This window comes from Tetrahymena thermophila, assembly GCF_000189635.1.
Source record: "Tetrahymena thermophila SB210 genomic scaffold scf_8254548, whole genome shotgun sequence".
In the NCBI taxonomy this organism is placed as follows: domain Eukaryota; phylum Ciliophora; class Oligohymenophorea; order Hymenostomatida; family Tetrahymenidae; genus Tetrahymena; species Tetrahymena thermophila.
In genome coordinates, this window is record NW_002476319.1 from 20,081 (window position 1) to 45,223 (window position 25,143).

A 25,143-nucleotide genomic window follows, 5' to 3' on the forward strand; every position below is an offset into this window, starting at 1 on the left:
AAATTTTTAATTAATTAGTTTTATAAAATGAAAAAAAAAAATAAATTAGATAATCATATAATACTTAAACAAATAACTTACAAATTACTCAAATATTATTAATATTATAATTACATATAATATTTACATTTTAGAAAATTTGTAATTTATTTTTTTACTGATTTGGATTTTATCCTTTAATTAAGTTATTTATTATTGCATCATTTATAATTATTATATTAATTTATTACTAAAAAAATGAAGAATTGATTAGTTTATTAATAAATAATAAAATAAATAAATTAATAATAATATTTTATTGAATGAAAAATATTTTGAGAAGTTAAAATGAATCAAATACTATGAATATTTAATATAGCTTTTCATATATAATTTTAATTGTTATAATATAATGACTCATGAGGATTTAACAGAAGTGTGTAATAAATCTGATAACTATCTCTCTTACGCCCTCTTTTTTATTTCTTTTTGATCGAGAATTTGTTCTTTTAGGTAGCCATCTATCTCTCTTATTTTTTAAATAATGTTAAAATATTGAATCACAAGTTAATATGGCTTACTTTTTGATGCTTTTACTTTCTTACTTATAGCTCTGGCAATCTTTAATTAGAAATTAGCAATTTTTAAATATATTTTTTATTTATTAGGACCTATTGCTGATAATATTTGACTATCTAGTTAGCCGATTACTATCGCTCAATGAGTTATATCCTTCATTAAAGCAAGTTGATTGATCTTCATAATTTGTAGACACAGAAGTATTTTATTCTTTTCCTTTTTTCACAAATGACCTTTGAGTCATAAAACCTTTCTATATACTATGCGGCTTGAAATTGGTTTTTGATTCTGTAAAACTCTTCTGTCCAATCATAGATTTTGAACTCTAAGAACTATTTAGTTTTATTGTAAATTAAATTCAAAAATACCAAAAATTTAAGTTTAAAATTACTATTTCATTTCTTTTGCATTTTATTAACAAGGAATGCTATCAGTTTTTGATTTATCTTATGTAATATTTATATGGTGGAAAGATGTAGATGTGTTGTTTAACTTATCAAATTATTTAATTTTATTTGAAAAATTTTATATTTCTTTTGAATTTGCATTTGGATAATTATTGTCAGAATAATTTTCTAAAAGAGAATCCTCTTAAAACTAATCTGTCTCTGTATTTACGGCTTAAAAGAATTTAGATTTTTTACTAAAGTTAAGTGATTCTTCAAAAGTCGAGTGAATATTTTATGATGTGTCCAAATATATACTATTATTGCAATCGTTTTATATTAAAAAATCTTTATAATCAATTTAAAACGAAGATTGCTATTTCTGCCATTTGGAGAAGAGCCTATGAATATCTTCAACTCTTTCGTCATAGTTCTTACATTTTGATGATTCTTGCATTTTTAAGTGTAATTATTTTAGCTGTGTCTTATTCAAAATGTGATCATAGTAACTTCTTGACCACAGCTCACAAGTAAATACAGTCCCAGTTTGTCTTGATTTTTTTTTCCTGTAATAAGCATCACCAAGTTTTTTACTTGTTTATATTTCTTATATCGGTGATGTTCTTTTAATTATTATGCCTTTCATTTAGCAATTATCTTACAAATTATTTAATAAATCTACTTTCTTAAATGCATTGTATGTTTTTCCTCTCTAAAGAAATTCTTTACCTGTTATTACAAAAGGAAGGTCCATCATCATAGAGAATTTTATTTTATTATCGTCAATCGTTTATTATTATTTGAGCAAGCTTAAGTTGCTTTACTTTTAGTCATACCCAATAAAAAATTCAGTACCTACTCTACTTCTACTGCTCTTAGGAGATTCAAAAGCCTAAATGTTCTTTTTTGAGCCTATTCTAGGGAGTTGTTAAGTAGAATTATGATTAGTCAAATTTAAGTCTATACTAACTTAAGTTCCCTGGTTATTCTAGCTAGTCATTATTATTGTTATTATTGGATAAAAAGTTATTTTATAATTTAAGTAATTGTAGAACTATTACTTATTTAATAAATATTTATTTCTAATTAAGAAATCTAATTATTCATTTAATTCTGTGGATTAAAATTAAATTAATTAATAAATTAATTAATTAGTTTCTATTATTTTCATGTAATGTTTGTTCTCAATCAAAATATATAAAATAAAAAACCTAAAACTAATTCTAATGTATCATTTATTTTATTATACTTTTTAAAAGTCTTTGCAAAATTTTTTAAATATAAGATAATCTTCATTTCTTTTTAGATTTTAAAAGGTACTCAAGATAAGAGTGAAAATACTATAGTTAAATATTTATTTAGTAAAGAAAATCTAATAATTAAGAAATATTCAATTCTATTTATTAAAATCAAATATACTATAATATGTTAATTCTTATCTATTTAATAATTTTAATAATCAATAAAAGCAGGTTTTTTTTAAAAAAATTATAATTAAATAATATAATTTCCTTGAATACTTCATAAAGAAATCATATTTATCTGTAAATTTAAATAAATTATTTATAAGATTTGATTTTGTTAAAAGAATAATTCAGTTCTAAAAAAATAAATAAGATTAATATTTCACTTCCTAAAATTAGAGTAAATAATTTTTATTAAATGGAAATAAATAAAATAACTCTTATCAATAAGTTTTTCTGAAAAAAATTTACTATTTTATTTTTTACTTTTTAGGATTTACTTTCATTTTTTAATTAAAATTTTAAAGAAAATCTAATTATTTCAAAGTTTTATAAAATTAAATAAAAATATAAACTTTTTTTTATTTAAATAATTATAATGAAATTATTCAACGATTTACTGTATAATTTTTAAATTACAAATATCAAATGCAAGAAGGTAGGTATATCACAAATAACTATTACAGATAATTTATAGATAAAGAATATGCTTTGAAATGAAAAAAAGTATCCTTACTTTTTCTTAAATATTTATTTATTAAATTTAACATGTTCAGTTTGAATTAATTTTGATATTATAAAAATAAATAATTACTAAATATTAAATTTTATTTTAAAAAAGAAAGGATTTAATTTGAAATTTTTTAATGAAAATTCAAGGTTGTTTTTTCTGAATTATAGTATAATTATTATATTTTATTGAAAAAGAACATATAAAAGAAATAAATGATTATACTTATTTTCAATAGTTTAATTTAGATATTCAAATACTTAATCAAATAAAATACATTTATAAAAGATATATTAATAAAAGACTTATTTCTTGATCTTTGTATAAATCAATATTTTAATTTTTTGATAGAAAAAGAGAAAAAATAAAGAAATTAAGTTACTTTTATTTGATTTGACTACGATGAGTCATTATTATCGAAACACGCAAATTTATTACAATTGTAAAACTAGACACAAATTAGGGCAAAAGGAGAGTTGTTTAAAAATTTGGAAAATAATTGATGATAAAAGGAAGTATGAACATTGATTTATATATTTTTTAATAAAGAAGAAATACTTATTTGATTCTGTGTCAATTAAAAAAATACTACATTTTAATAATTTAAAGGATTTTTAAAGTTATTTAACTATAACTGTTTATATTTAGTTCTATTTGTTACAGATTCATTTGATGGTTATGTAATCTAATTCTTTTACAGTATAAATTTACTTTTTTTAGGTCTCTTCTGAACTATAGTATATATTTTTATATAGCTCTTTAAATATTAAATTTTACATTCGAAAATAAACAATTATTTTCAACAAATAAATAGTTTTATCATTTTTTAACTTATTTTTGTAAGCCTTTTTTTGAGCTATTCACTCTCTTAAAAATTAATTTTATCAAAACAACAAAATAATATTTTCTATTTTAACAATTATTGTAAATTTGAATTTGTTTTGATATTTTTAGAGGTTATCCTAAAACTCTTAATGACATTTAAAGAAAGGTTTAAGCTTTTAGAGTAGTTAACATCTTACTAAACTGCTAAGAAAAATCAATAATTCTCAAAAAATCACTATTATTTTATAGAAATCTTATTCATACTTTAATTTTTAATTTGTTAAAATATAAAATTGCATGTTAAAAAAGAAAAATATTTCTTTTTGATTTAAAATTTATAGAAGATTTGCTTAGTGTTCTAGTATAAAAATAGTTAATTTATATTAAAATACTGAAATTATACATTTATTTTATCAATCTCATTAAGTATTGATAGGCCAATTATTAATAAACATGTTTATCAAGAAATTAAAAACTTTTAGTAGTACAAATTAATTAATTTACACAAATTAGAAAGTGTCAAGGAATTTTTAGGGAGTTTCTAAATAATTAATTTGAAAGTGAGGGAAAATTAACAAAGCTGATGTATTTGTTTTCATTTGGAATAAATTTTACGTCGTAAATCAAAATTTGTAATTTCTTCTTTGGTTTTATTTATTCTTAACTTGAAATAAATTTGAAGTTTTTGGTGGGCACCTCAACAAGTGAATTAAATTTTTGTTATGTTAAGCAAATGTAAACGATTTACACTTGATCTTACAAAGAGACAGTCTTACCTAATTATTAGAAAACTTTTACCTTATTAAAGCTGTATTTACTAACATATTTACTTAAATCTGAAACAAATAATGTGTTAGGAATAGTTTAGAAATAGATCAAAATGAAGAAATTTTAATTACTTAGATAATTTTAAACCCTTTAATTTGATATCGATCGATAGTTAATTTATATTATCTTCATAGAAAGACACAAATAAATTTTATTTTTATGACCTGAAATATAAATTTTGGTACCAAAAAATATCTAAAGCATTTTAGAAACTAGACAGCACTAGAATTTTATTAATGATAAATAAACTTAAAGAATAACAGATCTCATGTATTTAGTAAAGTGGAACTTTTTGTAATATTTAGTATAGAGTTTTAATTGTTTATTTATGGACTAGTAATAAAAAGTATTAAAAAAGGCAAATAACTTGCAACAAATAATTTACAAAAGAAATTGTAAAAATGTTCTAATGGATGTTTTGGTTAGTTTATATGTCAATAAGTAATTAAATATGTTATTATTATTATTTAGTTAAAAATTAATTAATTAAAAATTTAGGAAGAGTATCAAAATTTTCGTCTTCTAACAAAATTGACCATAAATTCAAACAAATAGAACTAAAAAATAAATTAATAGTAAAAGTAAGTAATAATAAATAGATAAAATGGGTGAAGGCGGTAGTTCTGGCGATATAGAAGCTTTGGAGGTCTACGATCCAAAGGAAGTACTTCTTACTAAGGATCTTTTTTAAATGTCAAGAGACGAATAGAAAAGTGAAATTTGGAAGGTTGCTAACTCAGCCATTTCAGTTGGTATTGGTATTCTTTTGAGCATTCTCTTTTTATCAGTCAATTTGCACTTTGCTGGTCTTCTCTAAAATGACGCTATTCTTGGAGGCATAGGTTTAGGAAACATTATGATTAATTGCACTGGTTATTTCCTTTTGGTTGGTTTGAACTAAGGATTTGGATCTCTCTCTGCTCGTGCTTTTAGTGCCAAGTCTTCAATTTTAATGAAAAATTATTTCACTAAAGGAGCATTCACTGTTTTATGTGTCAGTATCTTTATGCTTGTTTTTATGTTTAATGTGTACGATATATTAGTCGCTTTGGGATAGGAAGAATAGGTTTCCTACTATGCTTCATAATATAGTTTAGGCATCATGTTCGGTTTAATTTGCCTATTTTTCTTTGATTTCTTAAGAAATTACTTCAACTCAATGGGTATATACAATGAACCTATGTATATCTAGATTGTTTCTATTGTGACCTAGTATCTCTTTTGTTTTGTTTTCAGTGAGTATCTTGGATATGGATTCAGTGGTATCATCTTTGCCACAAATATCAATTACTTTTTCTTACTTTTGATGGCAATCTGGCTTGCAAAAAAGAAAAATCTTGATATCATGCCTGAATGTAAAATGGATACAGTAAAGGTCAATTACAAGAAATACATCCATTTTTGTATGCCTATTGCACTTCCTATGGTCGTTGATATTTTCTGCTTTGAATTAAACTCCCTTTTGATCGGATCTATGTAAATAAAAGCTCAATTCAATGCTCATATTATTATGTGCAATTTAGCTTCACTTTTCTACTCCTTCCCTCTTGGCCTCTGTGGAGCTCTTTGCACACTTATATCCAATGCAGTAGGACATAATGATCACGTTAAAGCCAAAAACTATTTTAAGATATCTTATATTGTAGGTATTGGATTTGCTTGTGTTAGCACATTCTTGTTTGTATTTTACAAAAGAGAATTAGGCTTATTCTATACAAGTGATGAAGAAATCGTTCAATAATTTGTAAGCATTATGACTATTTTCTAATTCTTTATAGGTTTAGATTATCTCCAAGGTTCCCAACAAGGTATTCTAAAAGGTGTAGGATTAGGAAAAGTATGTTTGATGCTCTTTATAATCTGCTTTTATGTAATAGGTACAACATCAAGTTGCATTTTAGGTTTTGTCTTTGACTTACAGTTAATAGGTTTTTGGATAGGATTTGTATTAGCTATAGTTACAGTATTTGCATCCCAAACATATGTTATGTTAAAAATAAACTGGTAGGAGCAAATTCATGAATAGCATGAACACTTACTTCAAGATAAGAAATTACTTGACGAATTATAAACTGAATTAATAAAATCAGAGCACTGATCATTTTAACTTAAAAAAGCTAGAAGATATTCAAATAAAATGTATCTTTCTTAGTTGCTAATGGTTTTTAAAAGTTACCCATTAAATTAACTAAAAGTTACTTATAAAATTAACTATTTCATTTCTCAAATTCAATATAATTTATAAGATTAAATAGATAAATATTAACATAAAATTATTAATATAGAACTTTTAATTTAATTTAACTTTAATATTTTATTTTTGTTTTATAGCTATCTGTTTTCTCATCCTTAAATTACATAAAATATTATATTCTAGAATTAATAAAACCATCGAATTCTCTTTGTAAATATTTAAAACTAGCAAACAGTAATATTAAAAAAGATATTAAATATTTTTTTTATATTTTAGATTTTTTTTGGTAGAAAGCAATATTTATTAAAAACAAAATAAAAAAATAAATTTGTTTTTAATTGGCAATTTAAATTCTTTTTAAATTAATAAATAAAATAAAAGTAAATATTTTATTTTAACGAAAATTGATTCTATAAATTGCTTACCAAAAATAACATCTTGTAATAAAAATTAAATAAGAAAGTAATTTATCCTTCAAAAACCTTGAATGATATTTTTTATTCGAATATAACTTTTAACACAGCTTTTTGATTATAAAATAAAAATAAATTATTAATTTAGGTAAATAATTTATAATAATATTTAAAATTAAATATTTTAATTTAAAAATCAAAATTAAAAAGTAATTGAGAATTTTTCATAAATATTTGATAAATTTAAAATTAGATTCAGAAGCTTATAATAAAAGGAAATATTTTATCTATTTATTATTTATATGTCTAAATATATTAATGAAAAACTAGTAAAACTTAAATTTTATTAAATTTGTTAAATTAGTAGCATAAACTAAAATCTTAGTTGATTAATTAAGCCAATCTATCTATTACTAAAATTAGTAAGGTCAAATTAAAAGAAAAAGAAATTTTATATAAAACAGAGTTAAAAATGAGTATATGAAAAAACTAAAATATATTAATTAATTTGATAAAAAGTAGAAGAAGAAATATAAGAATATAAAAAGGACAAAAATAGTTAATTTAGAAATGTTAAAAGTTTTTTATTGTTTTTTGTTTATTTATTTATTTGTTTGTTTTTTTTATTTATTTGTTTACTTGCTTGCTTGCTTGATTTATTTTTAATTTTATATTTAAGTTTAATAAATAACAATGTTTTTTTAGTTTATTGATTCATCTCTTAAATATTATATTTTTTTGAAAATTAATTTGCTTGGTAACTGATGGCTCATTTTTAATCACGCTTAATTTGATCAATCGATATCATCTATGTTGTAACAACCATTTTGTTTGTTGTTATAAGTTTAATCAAAATTCATTTCGTTTCCATTTCCATTTTGACTACTTTCCTATTTAATAATACTATTATTGTTTTGTTAGGATTAGCTTGTTTAGTCTTGCTATTATTTTTAAAAAGGAGAATGTCCTTAACCATTTTAATTTTATCTATTAAATAATAAGCTTTATTGTTGCATCATAAGGTTACTATTTGCAAATAATCCTCCTCTTGCTTGTTATTATTAAAATTACTAATTTTATGTGTTGTTTACATTGCTTTATGGCTTTAATTGATCCATCACCATCTACTTTACTTCTGTTATTGTTAATTTCTAGCCTCTCTTTCTATTTAATAGCTATTACAACTAAAGAACTAGTTAAAATTGTTATGCTACATTAATGTTTTAGGTAAAGTATTCTAGCAAACCATTCATTTAAGATTCATTCATGATATCATTATCTTGGCTGTCCTATGATTTTTATTGTTGAATTCCTGGATAACTTCCATTGCTTTCTTCATCCATTCTATTTAAATTTGTATCTGAATGAATTTTATCTGAGAAACCACTTATTTGCTTTTCTTCTTCATCTATTTTTTCACTTTTCATGGAGAATGTTGAAGTTGGAGATGAAGGATTATGTGGCTATTTTTAATTCTAATCGTAAAGCTAATTTAATTGTAAATTTTATTGGTGCTAAAGATATGAATTGTTAGAAAAATCAGAATAGACTTATCTCAGATTTTCTACAGAGAAAAACTAAAAGAGTTCTTCCCAGCTTATTCTATCTTCCTCTTTTTATTGAAGCATTCTTCTAATAATTTATTTTGTTTGCTAGTGAACTTTAGGAATCTCTGGAAATTGCAGTGGCTTTTTCAAGATATTATCCAACAAATCACAATAACTTTTACCTTCCCAAGCTCTCTTAGTATAAATCAACTCATAAAATATCATGCTTTTAATTTAGAAAAATTGTTAAAGTTAAAATGAAAAGAAACACTTTGAATAGAAATTACCCTAATGACCAAATATCTGTTTTTGATGAGTAATTCTACTTTTATAAAATTTATGGTGACATGTAAAGCGGTGTGCCGACGAATGATGTGATTATAGGTTCATCCATACCTGCTTCGACCACTTTGGAAAAGCCAAAATCTGCTATTTTAACGGTTTTATCATGCAAGAGAATGTTTTCAGGCTTTAAATCTCTATGAACTATATTATTTTAGTTTAAACACTTGAAACCCTCAACTATCTAAAACATAATATTGATGCATTTTTCTTCCGAAAGGTTTTTCTGCTTTATGTACTTGTCTAAATTTCCTTAATTGCAAAACTCAACAACCATGTATAAATTGTTATCTGTTCTTAAATATAATAAAAAATAAATTAATCATTTCAGTCATGCTTTTAGAATTTCTAATTTTATTTCTGCTACTAAAGCTTTAATCTGAGAAAACTTCTCAATCAAATAAAGAATATATTATGCAATATTTGTAATATAAATAACTAAAATATGTTTTAAAAAAAGAAAAGAAATTATTTTTACTTAATAACGTCATATAACTAAACTGTATTCTTGTGATGAAGCATTTACATATTTTTAATTTCATTTTTTAAAGATGGTATTATCTTTTCAGGTTTAAACTTAAATTCTTTCAAAGGAACCATCTTAATTGCGACTATTTATTTATTTTTAGTGTTTTCTCCCTGAAAAACATATCCAAAAGTTCCTTTCCCAAGAATTCTATCCTTATATATTTTATATTGCTACACCATTTTAATATTTCTTTCACTATTGCTCATTTGCTCCTATCCTTCTTTTTGTTATCTCATTAATAGCTAGGACTTTTTATTGATTTGTCCAAAATTTTTATAATAAATAGCTCTTTTTTAGTAAAATAAAAATTTTGTGTTTTTTTTTAATATTATTAATTTGCTTTTATAAAAAAGGTGATGATCGATCGATCTTAGTTCAAAACTAGAGATGAATTTTTCTAATGAATAAAATAGAAAAATTGATTAAATTTAGAGAAACGAGTACTCATTCATCTCCTTCTAAATTATATGATCTTTAAATCAATTCAAATATAGTTTAAAACAATCCTGGCCATAATTAAATTTTATTAAAATCAAAATTCTTAATTTAACTTTGCCATGAATTTTCATAATCTTTTTCTATTCATTTAAAATGATAAGATCTCATAAAAAATTTAAATCAGTAATAGCGATGAATTCAGAATTTTCTTTCAATGAAAACTTACATTAAGTGCTTCATAAATTTGAATTATAATTATTTTCTTCTCCTTAAGTTCTAGATTTTTAGTATAAAAATAGTTATGCATAAATCTGATAAAAATACTATGGATAAAACCTAAATAAATATTTATTTAATTCAAATAAATTTAAATATTTTCCCAAAAATTTTTTGATCTACTTAGTAATCTTTTAAAATTAAATTAATCGCAAAAACTTAATTATTTATTTTTCTAAGAAAAATATTAATAAATTTTTTATTTAATTATTTAAATTCAAATTAATTTGTTAACAAAATAATATAATTTACTTTAAAATTGAGTAAAAAATATGTTACCATTTTAAAATAAAATTAAGGAGAAAAAAATCATTACAAAAAATACCTTGAAAAAGTATTTTTAAAAAAGTTTTTTATTAAATTTTTTTTAAATATTCTAAAAAAGCTTGTTAAATTAATAATATTATGATACTTCAAACATAATTTAGAATAAATAAAAACATAAAAATTTAGTTAATTTAAATTCTAAAATATGTTGATTGAGTCATTAAATACAAAAAAAAAAATAAAATGATTTTTAAAAGAAATAAAGCAATAAGTACGATTATAGTTAAAATTTAATATAAATGAATGGCAATTAATAAATTTACAAAATATTAATTATTAATATTTTTAATGTTATCATTTAAATATTTATAATATATAAATAAAAGTACTTAGTTATTATAATAATCTATCTACTTGTTTTCTGGGTTTATTCCTCATTAAGTTTTCAAAAGTAATAAAATAATAGCTTAAATGTAATATTCAAATAAATAGAAATTTAGATTTTTAATTATTCTAAAGAATATTGGATTATGGTTAAAAATCAATTTGAAAAATTTATTATTATTATAATCATTTTTATATTAAATTTATGGATATATTTATAATATATAACAAAAGTAATTAATAATTAAAATAATCTCTCTTCTTATATCTCTTGATTTGCTTTTAGCGAATATTCAAATTAGCTCAAATTTATATTCAAAAAAAACTTTGAATTTTTTACTTTTTTATAAAATTCTAAAAATGTATGCTAAGAATTTTAAGAATGATGACTAAAATATAAAATTAAAATAAATATAATTTTATAAATTTAGTTAATTAGATTAAATTCTAAAATATATTTATTGATTTCATGATAAAAGATTTAATTAAAAGAATATAATTTTTAAGAGAAATAAATAAAATAATGAGCGAGCAAGATTATGGTTAAAATATAATATGAATGAATGATTATATAATAAATTTACAAAAGCATTAATTATAATAATTATTTTTAATATTATAATTTATTAATATATTGATAATATATAAATGAAAGTACTTAATTATTAAAATAATCTCTTCTCTGATATATCATGATTTATTTCTTTTCTCAGTGAATTTTCAGATTATTCATTAGTGCTTATGATTAAATCTGTTAACTGGTTGGATGGCTGAATTAATTGATTAATAAGTTAAAATAGATGTATTATTAGAAAATGATTGCTTCATGCTATTTTTAACTTATTTGAAAGCACAAGTTTAATTAATTAGATTTTTAAAAATAATTTTATTTTTGATATACAAATTAGATAGGCTCTACTGGTAGAGAGAAAAAATATAAATTTATTAATTTCTTTTAGGTGTTTTAAAAAGTATGATCAGTACTAAGTATTTAAGTTGCGACGAGGAGATAATTTATTGAAAATATCTCTAGATTGAGAATCAACTAAATTTGGGTTAGCCTGAGAAGTGGGATATCTTTTTGAGGATACTGTCCCTGGAGCATTTCCAACTAATTGTGTTAGAGCAGAGTTAGAAGTTAGTGTTGAATTTCCATTCAAGCTGCTACTCATATTTTATTAATTAAGAGTATTTAAATTTTATTATTAGATATTATTTGTTGCACCCATGCCACCTGCGGATTGCATAGCATTATAACTATTTGAATTCAAAAAATTTTAAAGATTGGAACTATTTGTGTTGTTTACTCCGCTTACTCCATTCTTTCCAAAGCTATTTACAAAATTATTATTATTATTTGTACTATTTAGGAGCAATGGATTAACACTTCCGTTAAAGTTAGAACTTGGTGAGAGAGGGTTAAGATTATTTGTATTTAATTTTGAGTTTGAATTTATATTGAATGCTGTCTAACCAGTGAATAAAGTTGGATTGCTATTAAGGTAATTATTAAATGCTGAGTTGGGAGATGTGTAATTAGTGATATTATTATTAATGTTTCCGTTTTATACAGATGCAGAGTTTGTCCCTGCTGCAGTTGTCCCACTTGTATTATTCAAATTGTTAAGATTACTGATATTGTTTGTAGTGTTAGTAGATAAGGAATTGATTGTTGTGGTTGATGAAGAATTTTATTATTGATTCTAATTTTATATATAATTTTATCCTATCATTATATTATTTAGCGCATTCGAGAATCCATTTGGAGGAATAGCCCCATTTGGATTTTATTATATGCAGTTATTGCTAAGAGGATAAAGTACCGATTTGTATTTTAGAGGAGATTTAGGCTGTATATTTTCCTTACTTTAAATACCAGTCTAATTATTTGTGATAGAAAATCTAGCTAAAGAATTAAGTTGCTCAGAGTTGATGTTGAGTGTGAAAATTAAGTCTTTAACCTTAGCATACAATAAATTCTTGTTCCATTCGTCCTACTTTTTATAAAAGTAAATAAAAAGATTAATAAAAAATATAAACAATTATAAATAAAGGATTACAGAGAGTGAGTTCGATTATTGGTGCTATCTGGAGTTGACAGTTGATTTCTAGAAATTCAAATTGTTTAAATTATATTTAGGGCTTATATTTTCATAGTGGCTAAACTTATTACCTAATTTAGAGAAAGGTGGGTTGTTCTGCTTAGGCTCTATAGAAGAAGGTACTTACTATTATTATTATTGTTGTTAAGCTGATTACTGTGCTTGACTTCCAGCTTACTAGTTATTTAGTTAGTTAAGATTATTCATAAAGTTATGCACCCTGGGGCTCGAAGCTGAGGGATTGTTCAGATTACTCGTAGATCCATTCGTATTTAAATTAGATATGTGATTCGTTTTAATGCTGTGAGATTTTCTTCCTTGATCTTCGACACTGGAATTATGATGATGGTGCTGTTAACTGTTTAGGTTATTTGCATTAGTCGAAGAATATAAAGCATTAGGCTATTGTTGCTGTTGTTGAAGTTAGTTTAAGTGTAAGCCAAGTTTACTACTGCGATGTCCCATAGAGTATTCTTTATTTAAATTAGTGTTGCTATTACTTTAAGGAAGGTTTTATTGAGTTGATTATTATGGCTATTATTATTTAGACTACGAAGGAGAAAGCTGTAATTAAGCTTAATTAGCTGAATTGTTATTATTTTATTGCATTTGTTGAGTAGGAGAATTTATAATCTATGGCTATTGTGGTTACTGCTGCTATTAGCACTATTCTTTTTCTCTTGTAATCTGCTTAATGAGATATGGAAAGTTTACTTCTTCGTTCAACTTTAATTCATTTTTCTTAAAATTTATCTTTAAGGATGCATAGAGTTCAGTTTCAGATTACTTCATAGTCATTAAATAGTAAACTGGAAATTTGTTTTCAGCTTGAGTTACAGTTACAATATTTATTTTATTATTGGCAGTAACTTCGCTTATTTGCATTTTCTTGCTTTTAAAAAGAGTTTATTCCAATTTATTATCCCTTAAATTAAATAACTCAATAGGTCTCTAGAGAGAAAGAGATAAAAGGAAAAGCCATTCTGGTTTTACTTCCTTCCAGCTTGGTTATCTTAACTTTTAAGCAAGTTTGGCTCTTTTTTCTTTTTCTGATAAACCTCCTACTTTGTTTTCTTAGAGCTGCGAGAGTGAAGCACAAGTTGAGTAAAGAGAGTTTTGTTGCTATTAAGTTTAATGCTGTTAAATTTATTACATCAGAATTGAAGCGATAGCATCGTAGTCACATTCTTCAACAAATTCTGCAGCCAATTCTTTGATTAATATGACTAAGCTGTCTAAATAAAGAGGGTCATGCTAAACTTGGTACAAGAAAGCTTTTATCAATTTCGATGTATTTTATCCATGAAGAAGATATAATTGAATAAGTAAACCAGTATTTTTTGTAAAGGAAGCAATCAATTGATCTGATGTAAATATGTGAGTCGAGCTAACATGGATCTTTAGCTTTTTATTGTAAACTTTTAAGAAAATATCAATGAGTTATATCTTACTCGCTTGGCAAGTACTGTTTGGTTAAGATTCAGGATGAGGTAATTCACTAATTAAGTTAACAAAAAAGGCAATCGATGCTAATTTAAGCAAGCTGTTAGAGTTATTTTAAAGCTCTAAAACTGAAGTTTAAGCAAACTAAGTATTTTTTCCAAGTGATTAAATTCTTGTATGTTCTTTGAGGAATTCGCTAAATGATTTTATTGAATAAAGATTTTCGTCCTTTACAAATGTAGATGTTTCATTTGGCAATCCATGGAAATTATTTATATTAAATTAGTTAGTGTGGTTATTGCTAGTTCCGTTATGATTATTGTGATGACCATTTCCTTATTGTTAAGTTTGCTATCCATTTTGTTACTATTAATTCTTATTAGTTTTCTAGGATGACATCTTTTCAGGAGATTACTGTGACTGTTAAGAATTAAAGTGATTATTATTTTCGCTACTTTGACTTGTGTTATTATAAATGCTGTGGGCATTTCCGTTTGCTTTGAAAGAGTTAGTGAACTTGGATGGGTTCATGGGACTGCTCTTCTCCAAATTTACATTATTATTAAGATGACTATAATTTTCTTTGCTGCTGTGCATGTTGGCCATAGCAGCTACATTTCCACTACTAGTAAAATTGCTAACCTAAGAAGAGTTGCTATTCTATTAATTTGTAGTAGCTTTTGAGTTTGACTATTAATTTTAATAAATATTTCCTGTATTATTTGTAATATTGTTATTATTTGATGAAGACGTAGCTTAATTGAAGCTAGAGCGGTAGTTATTCCTAGAAGAATTAGGATTATTACTACCATTTGTATTACTATTGTACATATTAGTAGAAGATCCACCATTAAAGTTATTATTATTATTATTTTACGCTTATGAGCTACCTTGGTTGAATTAATCTCTGGTCGAAGATCGAGGCTATTCTCCCTTTTTTTAATTTTAAATGGTGTTAGATTAAAAATTACCAGCAGCTGTTTTGAACATATTCATGCTGCTCCCTGCAAAAAGTTCATTATTAAAAGAGCTGTAATTGCTATGCTAATTTGATCCATTAGAGTGATTAGTTGTTGAATTAAAGTAATTATTATTTGCAGGATTTTAGGACTAGCTATGTGGATATTATTAATTAGATGACTGTGGATGAGTGCTTTAGTTTTAATTATTACCATTCTAAACGCTGTTTGATCCAGAATTATTACTTTGGTAAGAAGATTGAGTATTCTTTATAAAATTGTTAGTCCTACCTTAAGTCTGTAATTAAGTCGTAGCATTCTAAGCTTGCAAGCCTACAGTGTTGTTGCTATTTCCTTGGTTGCTAAAGTTTTGACTTGAGTTAAAGTATGAACTATTTTGCTAATTGTCTTTCAGATTGTTGCTATTATTCGTTAAATTATTCTACTATCTTTGAGAATGATAAAGTTTGGTACTGTTTTTTGGAATATTTTCATTACTGCTATTTTGATAGGATTATTTAGAAGAAGATTAACTCTCGTTTTCTTCGTCTTTCTACTAGTCCTGTGACTACATTTGCTTACTCTTTTGAGGCGAAGGCTATTCTGTTTCTTACATTTTAGAAATAAATGTAAATACTTAATGATAGTCAATAGGACGATTTGAAATTAACTCTTTGAAATTGGTCCATTACAGCATCGACTTCTCATAATTTTGAAAACCTGGTTGACAAATTTGCATGAAGCCATCTAATAAATCAAAGAGCATGTTTTCGCTCCCTAAATTATTACTATTGTTACTTTTACTCATATATTTGCTATTAATTTTAATTTTGCTAAGTTTTATTTATTTTAGAGTTGGGATGAACCAATTTTTTACTATTTGCCCTTCAGTTGTTTCAGCTTTTCAATTTCTATTTTCAAATTTAGATGCGAGATATTTAAAATAAACAAACTTTCTTTGAATTTTGCTTTTTTTATCAGTATAAATAAGGCAGGAAAGCGTGACTAGCGATAATTTTTAAACTAATTCTAATGCTTTTTTAGTGAGAAGCTCTCTCAAGTGTGTAAAGGACTATGCTTTTACTTACTTACTATCTATCAAATTTATTGATTTTTTGAAAACTAAATTGGTAGGGAGTAGCTCTCTCTTAATTAAATGAATTAATTTGATTTTGTTATTTGTTTAGTTTGAATTAATATTATCAATCTAATTAAAAATTTGCTCAACACAAAGAATATCTCAAGTGAATAGTTATTAAGATTTTTGTTTGTAAAAAAATTTGTTTGATTGATTAAAACATAAATACAAATAAATACATAAAATTTTCATACATCAATACAAACAAAAAAATACACGCACAATCAAAATCAAATAAATTAATAAATTAATTAATAAGCAATAATTGATTTAATTGAAATTTGATTTTTTATTGTATTGTATTGTATTGAATTACTATTACTTTCTCAGGACCTTTCATTTTTCATTAATAAAATATAATGAATTTAATTAATAAAAACAAGGAACAAACTATTTTATGCAAAAAATAAAAGGCATTCCAAGAAATACTTTAACAAAAACAAAATTTAATCAACTTGAATGCCATTTTTTTAAGATGTTCAGTATAATACAAGGAAAAGATACTCTGAATTTAAACTAAATATAAAAATAAACCATGACTGATATGCAGTCCTAAATTTAATCTATTTGTTTTTTTCATTATTTTTAGAAAAACCACTGAATTTATAAAATTTTTGATAGATTCTTATAATTTTTAAGACTTAATGCAGATTATTCTTTATGTAAATTTTATCTTTCCAAAAAATTTTCAAAAAAAGAAGTTGTTAGGATTTATTACTTAATTCAAAATTTATGCAGATTTTCCTCAATATTTAATTATTTTCTCTTGTTTCTTATTTTTTATTTGATAAGGAGGATTCGATGCTTTGAATTTAAACTTGATTGGTCTTTTTTAAAAAGTATATATATTGTTCATTCCTTCTTCTTAAATTTAACACATTTCATTTTCCATAGTATTAAATTTAATGCAAACAAAAACAAACAACCCTTTGCCTCAATATCAATTTTTAAATAAAAGACAGAATTTTATGAATCCTTCTTATTTTTAGAAATACAATGAAATTAAAGATTTCATTTCTTTATTTGTTTATTTATTTATTTAAAACTGACTGAATGCTTCAAGACTTTTATATAATTAATAAAACATTAATTTTATTTTTGATTTAAATTTTAAATTAGTATTCTATTTTATTGTTGGTTTACTATGCTTAATTTAATTTCTGTTTTAGAAAGTTTTTCAAAAATATTTTTTAGAGTTTTATTTTGACAATATAATTTTTTAAATTTCAATAAAAAAAATTAAATTAAATCTTAATTTTACAATTTCATTTTGAATAATTAAAAAATGAAAATCATATTTTAAATAATAAAAAAACTAATTTATGAAAATTAAATATTTTAGGTGTTTATTCTAATTGAATAATTAAGTAATTGTTAATAATTTATGAGCTAGCACAATATTTGTTATAATTAAAAAATGTAAAAAAACATAGAGTGTAATTTAGTTAAATAACTTAGCTTTTTGTGAAGATTCTACTCGAAAATGATTGATTTTGACTGCCTAATAGCGATATCAGCATTTAAAATAGAAAGTTTTCATGCAAATAAAAAGAATTTTAGAATATAAAAATAAAGCAATTTTTTATATTAGAGAAGAACAATTAAAATAAAATATAATTCCTATTCATTAAAATTCAGTTTTTAATATTAAATTTACGCTAAAATAATTAGAGAATAAAAGCCCTAATAAATATTATTGAGTTTGGCGTAAACAAGAAGGAAAAAAGGGATTTCATCTTAATAAATTAATTGAAGAAAGATAGTAAATAAAATATTATATTTAGATTTCGTTGATCAAGAAGTAGCATTGCTCATATTTTAGTGTTTGTTGTTGATAGACCCAATATTTTAAGTAAATTAATATTTAAAGAAATTATCTATTTGGATAAACTCGAAAAGCAATAATGAGGAGAGATAATCGATCATGTGCTTAAACGTTTACAGTAAATATTTTTCTAATTTTTATTACAGCAACAATTTACAGAAATAATTTTGTAGATATATTCTTGTGCTCAAATTTAGCTATGAAATTGTTTTATTTCTGATTATTATAATTTATTTTCAATATTCAATCTGATTGATTATTAAAAAATTCCATAAAACGTTTTTCAAAGTTGCATAAGATTACTTAGACTTAGCTGATGGAAAAAATAGGAAGATATAATAATAAATAATTGAATGCCAATTGCTTTTATTTTAGTGTGATTTATTTTATTTTAATTTAAAATATTAGTTGTAATCTGATATTCATGATATATTGAAGAAAAAATTTTGTGAATTCATAGTGAATGTTAATACTTCTGCTGAAAAAAATTAGCCATATTTTTCACTTACATCAGTATGCCAAATATATAACCCTGAACATTAAAATGACTAGTCTCCTTCTAAATATCAATAAAAAAAAATTTCATTAGAAAACTAAAATTCCTATATTAAAAATTAAGGCAAGATGTCATCAAATTTTGATTAGGATGAAAAGTAAACTATAGCAGATGATTTTGATAAAGATAGTTATTTGATAGCTCTTAAAACAGAAAAGTCTATTGCTGTTATTTTATAATCTAAGAGCTCTGCTAAATTGTTATTAACTATGGATCTTTCAGATAAATTTACTTTAAAAAAGAATATATGCTACCATTCTTTCGTTTACAATAGGATACAAGATAATAGTTAGTTATAAGACAATATAAAAATGCTGCAATCAAAGTCAGCAAACAGTTCATAAAGATAATCTCTGTATTAAAATAATCAAGATCAGGAAGAATAAACTACAATGTCCACTACTTAAAATTCTTAATTTATACCAGAAAGCCCAGATATTTACATATGTTTTTAGACGGGCTACATTTTAGTCATGAATAGTCTGACCAGCCACTTTTTATACAACTTCAATAATGCAAGCGAAAAAGGAGATCAAGTCTGGCATTAAAAAAAAATCACAAAAGTATGCACGATGCCAGATCAAAAAAGCTTTTTAGTGTTATTTTCAGATTCAGTTATTATGCAGTATAGCTTGAACTCTAAGTCAGAAAATCATGCTTTTTAAGAAGAAATCCTGAAATAATTAGAATCTGTTTCCTTCTAACCTAAGAAGTTTGGTTAGTCAATACAGCGTAAGAGTTATGGTACTTACTAATATTCCTCAATTAGCGAGAAAGATTTTGTTGGATTTGCTTGCTATTATAATGACGAAGATGCATTTTGTGGGCCTCATAAGTTTTTCAAATTTAAATGCCCTTCAATTAGTGATTTTGCTATTCTACCCTATGAGCACCCTCTCTATAAATTAGTAAACGGTAAATACTCAAAAGACCCTCTTCTAGTAGCATTTTCTGGTTTAGATGGGCTCCTCAGAGTTGTTGATCTCATTAATTTTTAAGCTGTTTACTGCTTTAAAAATAATTATGGTGGTATTCACTCTTTTTCATTTGAGAAAAATGACAGCCCTATAATCAGCTTATCCTGCTAAGATGATTCTGTTATAGTTTTAAACACTCGTCTGAACACTTATATAAGAATAACTGGCCATATCAGTTTTGTTACTTATAGTGTATTTACACATATAACAGATGATTTAATTAGAATTACTGCAGGAAGTTATGATGGGTATATTTCTATCACAGAAATACCCAGGAAAGATCTCGATAACCCTGAATTTTAAGATGTTAATACAGAGAGTTATCTGCCTATTAAAGTTAAATACTAAAGTAACAATGCGATCCAAATCAAGGCAAATCATTTGTAAAAAGTAAACGAAGAAGGTATTGCTTTTGTCTTAGGTTTTTCAGATTACTTCATTTCAAGCGCATTCGATGGATGTGCTACACTTTTTAGATATAGAGAAAATATGGAAGAAATAAAATAAGAAAGCGATAGTAATTAAGAAGGGTCTTAAAGTTAAACTGATTCTTAAAACTAACCAGATCATAGAAGTTCTTAACGTATGAGCCAATCAAATAGTCAGAGCTCCCAATTAAAATATTAAAATTAAGATAGTTACCAACAACGTAAATAAAAAGATAATTATTAAAATAGTAATCCTCCTCAAAAGTATTCATCTAAAAGGCCATCTCGGAATGATCAAAACTTTGAAGAAGAGTAATAATAACCATAATATTAGTAGTATTAATAAGAATAGAGAAAATATAGTAATTAAGAATTTAGATAAAATTGACAAAGCTTTTATTTAAAATTTTTTATTTAAATAATCATATTATCTTATTAACTTTGAAAGTAACTTTAAATGTACAATCTAAATACCATTTCTGTATATCTTTAGTTAAAATTTTTATCTAATTAGGCATTCAATTTCATGATTATTTTAAAGCAAAAATAATTCCTAAAATATTTATAGAAAAAATATTATTCTATCTATTGAAACAATCCAAAATAAATTGGTTCATATTTTTCATAAAACAAAAGAATATCACTCAAATAAATAAATAACTTCTTAGAATAGAACAAAATTCTTCTCCATAAAAATAAATTGAATTAAAGTATACTCAATAAGTGATTGACGATTTAATAGAATCTAAACTAAATTAATTTTATTTTTTGAATTTATACAAATTTGTCGTTTTCTTTAAATAAATATAAACTTTAAAAAATAGTTTTTATAAGTGAAATTAGTAGCTTCCAAATAATTAAAGTTTAAATAATTATTTGATTTTAAGCTGGATTAATAGATTTGATTTCCTTATATTATGTAAATTTGAATGTAAAGTGAATTAGTTTCATAAAAAATATTACTAAAAATAAAATTTAAATCGAGAACAGTAAACAATAAATTTGAGAAACAATTTTATTTTGTAAATTAAATTTTTTCACCAATTAAAATTTCATTAAATTTTTACTTTTTTTAAATAAAATTATATGAAATTTTTAAGAAATTCATTAAATTTTTACTATATGTTTAAATTAAATAATATGAAATTTTTTAGAAAAAAATAAACTTTTAACCTGTTAAGAATTTAAGCAAATAAGATGAGGTGAGTTTTTATTCTAATTAATAATAATTTAGTAATAAAAACAGTTAGAATTAATTACATAAAAAGAGAACAAGCAAGAACATATATATAGAAATTAATTTAATTTTCGAAAATGATATAAAATTATAATTTAATTAAAAACTTGCTGAAATAATCAAGCTTACTTAATCCAGCTTCCGTTACTGAAAGCCACTACTTTTTAAGTATTTTTTTGCTCCATAGTTGTAAAAACCCTACCATTATGGCAATAAGAAAGACCTTTTATTGAAGTGTTAAATAACTCTACTGGATTTCTACCAAGTCCAACAGTAAATTATAATGCTTAGCTTTCGCTTTTTAATGTAAGCACAAAGTTATTTGGAAGAGATTTCTATTGATCATATACTTAATCCCTTGAAGTTTCATCACCACCAAATACAATAATAGATCCACTGTCATTAATTTATGCAACTCCACAAGAAGGTCTGATGAGGAATTCAGAGTAAAGCAATCCAGATTCATGAGAAAGCATAACTTCTCTCCACTAGTCAAACATTGGTTCATAATACTGGATGAGATTGATCTTTGGTTAGACTGCAACACTAAAAGCGATAATATATTTATTTTTATATACACAAACACCCATCTAAGCACTTTATCCAATCATAGGTGCAATTTTTACCCATTCTAATATTAAAAAAAAATTTTATTTTTAATTTTAAGTATTTTAATCTTTAATTTACATCTATCAGATAAGTTAAGGCGTTCACACTTATCAAGAAGTTAATGTTATTAATCGAAGCCACCTAATGCATACAAAGCATTATTCAAGTAAACTAGTCCGTGAAGGAACCTAGGTACCATCATACTTGGCTTTTTTTCAAGGGTTCTGTACTTAAAGTCTACTTTATAGCATTCACTCCATACTTACATTGTCTGAGGATCAATACCACCACATAAATACACATCACTTTTTATTATTAAAGTCTAATGAAACTCAGTTTTAAAAAATAATATTTTACCCTTAAGGAGTGATTACTGTTTGGTGGTCATTAGGAATTTTAAAGGAAATATCTAATTCTATCTTTTACCATCTTATATTAACAATCTAGTTGTCATTTACGATTGTGTTTAGATCGATGAAATATAATTCGTTAGTTCCAGGTTAGAAATAATAAATATACTTTTGATGACAGAACTAATCAAAATAGTTCTTATTTACGATTGTCCTTGGGTTGAATGATTAATTCATTGAAGCTTGTAATGGAGCAGCTACATTTTAATCTATATTTAAAAACAATTTATTTGAAATTTATTTAATTTTTTATTTAATTACTTGGGAATTCTTATTTTTAAAAGCTACCCAAAAAGTCAGAATTTGGACTTGGCTTAGATGGGATGGGAACAGACTTGGGTATGTCTTATTATACTTCTTATTATTACCTTTAAGCTAGGACAGGATTATTATCACTCACTAAATATTTTTTATAGTTTAATTAATATTCTCTTAAACAAAAACAAAATTAAAATAATACAATATGGATTTTGAGATTGTTGGATAGCTCTAGATTAATCTTGTGGAGGTAAAACATTATATTTAGTTGCTTTTATAGGACTTTAATTAACAGACACATCAAAAGGACTAGCACGGTTATTTTATTGAGGGTTTGCAATTATGTTTTAAGCAGATTTTGATAACTAATTTTAGTACATTTTATTATTCTAGTTTGTATTGAGTGGTTATTGTGAAAACTACTACTATTGAGGATTTTCATTTAGCTTTGATTAATATAGAGTATTTTAAGGTTAGTTGTAGTTGGTTGCTGTGTAAGGATTCTTATCTTCAAAATTGAAATTTAAATCATCTTCATCATAAAAGATTTCAGAATTTTTAATACTTGCAAACTTTGCTAATTCAATATTTAAATTATAGAGTTTGCTATCATCTGTAAAGACATCTATGCTTTTCTTAGAAATTAGCTAAATGAATTACTCACATTCTTAATGGTAGTGAGCGCTCTCATCGAAAAAGTTTTCACTTAACAAACGGAGAATATATTTAAGATACTTAGGTCCATCTAATTTTTGCTTGATTGAGTGCAATTCTTGGTGTTTTTGTTAAGCAAATCCTTCAGCCATATTGAGTTCTTTTTCGAAATGAGTTCTTTTAAAGTGCAACTGCTTTCCTAGATCATTTTCTAAATTCTCAAAGTAGCTATCAATAACTTTTATGACTTTATTCTTAGCAAATAAAATCTTTTCAGCTAAGTTTACTTAAATATTTTCTTTTTATTCCTTAGCATCGCGTAATTTTTTTAGATCAGATGCATACAATTCCTCTAATTCTTACACTGCTTCTTTGCATTCAGTTTGTATTTTATCTATGTTTTCTATTTCTACAGGTTAATTGTTGCTCTCTCTGCTTTTTAAATAGCTTGTAATACATTTTGGACAAAGAGGCATCAGAGATTTCTTACAAAAATTTGTAATTATCATTTCTGGATGATAAATACATTATTAACTAAAAATTTACTAAATGTTTTGCACATTTTAATTCTACTACTAAGCTACCTATGTTAATCTAGAATGAGAAAGTTTATTGTTATTTATTATAATATTCTATTGTGGACGCAACTAATTATTAGACTGATTTAAATTGCTTTAAAAGACTAGCTAAGTATTATTTGTGCTATTCTAAGCATTGGCTAAGTAAGGATTCTACTGATAATTATCAAATATTTTATTAGGACTGTTGTTTCTGCTCATTTTAAAAAGTAAATTTTATTCACAAATGTTTTCCTTGAACTATTCCTATTTTGATTTTGAGTGAAATGTTGTCTGAAATGTTTGGAGCTCTATATTATTAGTAAGCCTTTTTGAAAATTTTGTCTTAACTTTAATAAAACAAAGTATTAAATTTCTTAAATAATTTTTGATTTTAGTTTATTGTAAGATTTTCTTGTTGATTCCGTTGCTTTTTGTTCAGTTTATAATTTTATTTATGCATTAATAAATAAATAAATACATTAATTTGTTCATAAATATTTTTTCATTTTGAATGCAAACAAGCAAATCCAAGAGCAAATATGAATGAAAATTAGTTAATTTCATTTTTAAATTGTATCTTCAAACTATTTAATAAAAAAACAATAAATAATAAATAAGCAATCAAAATTTTTTAGCAGCTGGATTCAAATTTTTTTTAAATTAAAAAATAATTAACTTTTTTGAAAGTTAATAAATTAATAAATGTTAAAAAATAATTAAACATAAAATAGCAATCAAGCACAAGTAAATAGATAGATATAGATAAATTTTAATTAAAAAATTTTATAAATAAATTTTTTTTACAAAACTAAAAGATTTCAAGTAACTAATTTATCTTAAGTTATTTGATTATAGGAATTAATATGTTTGCTTGTATTAAAATCAATTTTTTTAAATAAAAATGTGTTTTCTTAATTTAATTTTGTAAGGAGATAAAAAATCTTAATGAATTCTGATTTGTTAAAAAAGAGTTCTAATGTAATGGATGGAATAATAAAAAATAAAAAAATCTATGAATAAAATCAA

At 23.6% G+C, this 25,143-nt stretch overlaps 7 protein-coding genes across 7 annotated transcripts; 3 read left to right on the forward strand and 4 right to left on the reverse strand. All coding sequences in view use genetic code 6, as the record gives it.

The window, feature by feature from the left end:
* Positions 1-396: 396 nt before the first annotated feature.
* Positions 397-1,977, reverse strand: TTHERM_00314900 (hypothetical protein; the record flags this gene model as incomplete). Its single annotated transcript, XM_001021281.2, has 3 exons — positions 950-1,977; positions 561-890; positions 397-508 (listed from the first exon to the last, which is right to left on the reverse strand). The coding sequence occupies exons 1-3, from the start codon at positions 1,942-1,944 to the stop codon at positions 397-399; spliced, it is 1,437 nt and encodes a 478-aa protein (XP_001021281.2). The 5' UTR covers positions 1,945-1,977.
* A 3,198-nt stretch (positions 1,978-5,175) lies between these two features.
* On the forward strand, positions 5,176-6,669 carry TTHERM_00314910 (MATE efflux family protein; the record flags this gene model as incomplete). Its single annotated transcript, XM_001021282.1, has 1 exon — positions 5,176-6,669. One exon carries the CDS (start codon positions 5,176-5,178, stop codon positions 6,667-6,669), a length of 1,494 nt encoding a protein of 497 aa, XP_001021282.1.
* A 1,303-nt stretch (positions 6,670-7,972) lies between these two features.
* On the reverse strand, positions 7,973-9,931 carry TTHERM_00314920 (Serine/Threonine kinase domain protein; the record flags this gene model as incomplete). Its single annotated transcript, XM_001021283.2, has 3 exons — positions 9,546-9,931; positions 9,013-9,363; positions 7,973-8,951 (listed from the first exon to the last, which is right to left on the reverse strand). Exons 1-3 carry the CDS (start codon positions 9,830-9,832, stop codon positions 7,973-7,975), a joined length of 1,617 nt encoding a protein of 538 aa, XP_001021283.1. The 5' UTR covers positions 9,833-9,931.
* Positions 9,932-11,938: 2,007 nt separating this feature from the next.
* Positions 11,939-16,273, reverse strand: TTHERM_00314940 (hypothetical protein; the record flags this gene model as incomplete). The annotated part of the gene is made up of 2 exons (XM_001021285.3): positions 11,939-12,958; positions 13,022-16,273. The coding sequence occupies 2 exons, from the start codon at positions 16,271-16,273 to the stop codon at positions 11,939-11,941; spliced, it is 4,272 nt and encodes a 1,423-aa protein (XP_001021285.2).
* Positions 16,274-16,962: 689 nt separating this feature from the next.
* Positions 16,963-17,112, forward strand: TTHERM_00314950 (hypothetical protein; the record flags this gene model as incomplete). The annotated part of the gene is made up of 1 exon (XM_001021286.1): positions 16,963-17,112. The coding sequence occupies one exon, from the start codon at positions 16,963-16,965 to the stop codon at positions 17,110-17,112; it is 150 nt and encodes a 49-aa protein (XP_001021286.1).
* A 1,395-nt stretch (positions 17,113-18,507) lies between these two features.
* On the forward strand, positions 18,508-20,777 carry TTHERM_00314960 (hypothetical protein; the record flags this gene model as incomplete). The annotated part of the gene is made up of 2 exons (XM_001021287.3): positions 18,508-18,546; positions 18,837-20,777. The coding sequence occupies 2 exons, from the start codon at positions 18,508-18,510 to the stop codon at positions 20,775-20,777; spliced, it is 1,980 nt and encodes a 659-aa protein (XP_001021287.2).
* A 968-nt stretch (positions 20,778-21,745) lies between these two features.
* TTHERM_00314970 (kelch motif protein) lies at positions 21,746-24,546 on the reverse strand (the record flags this gene model as incomplete). The annotated part of the gene is made up of 5 exons (XM_001021288.2): positions 23,106-24,546; positions 22,907-23,044; positions 22,593-22,854; positions 22,314-22,540; positions 21,746-22,257 (listed from the first exon to the last, which is right to left on the reverse strand). The coding sequence occupies exons 1-5, from the start codon at positions 24,334-24,336 to the stop codon at positions 21,746-21,748; spliced, it is 2,370 nt and encodes a 789-aa protein (XP_001021288.2). The 5' UTR covers positions 24,337-24,546.
* Positions 24,547-25,143: the final 597 nt, after the last annotated feature.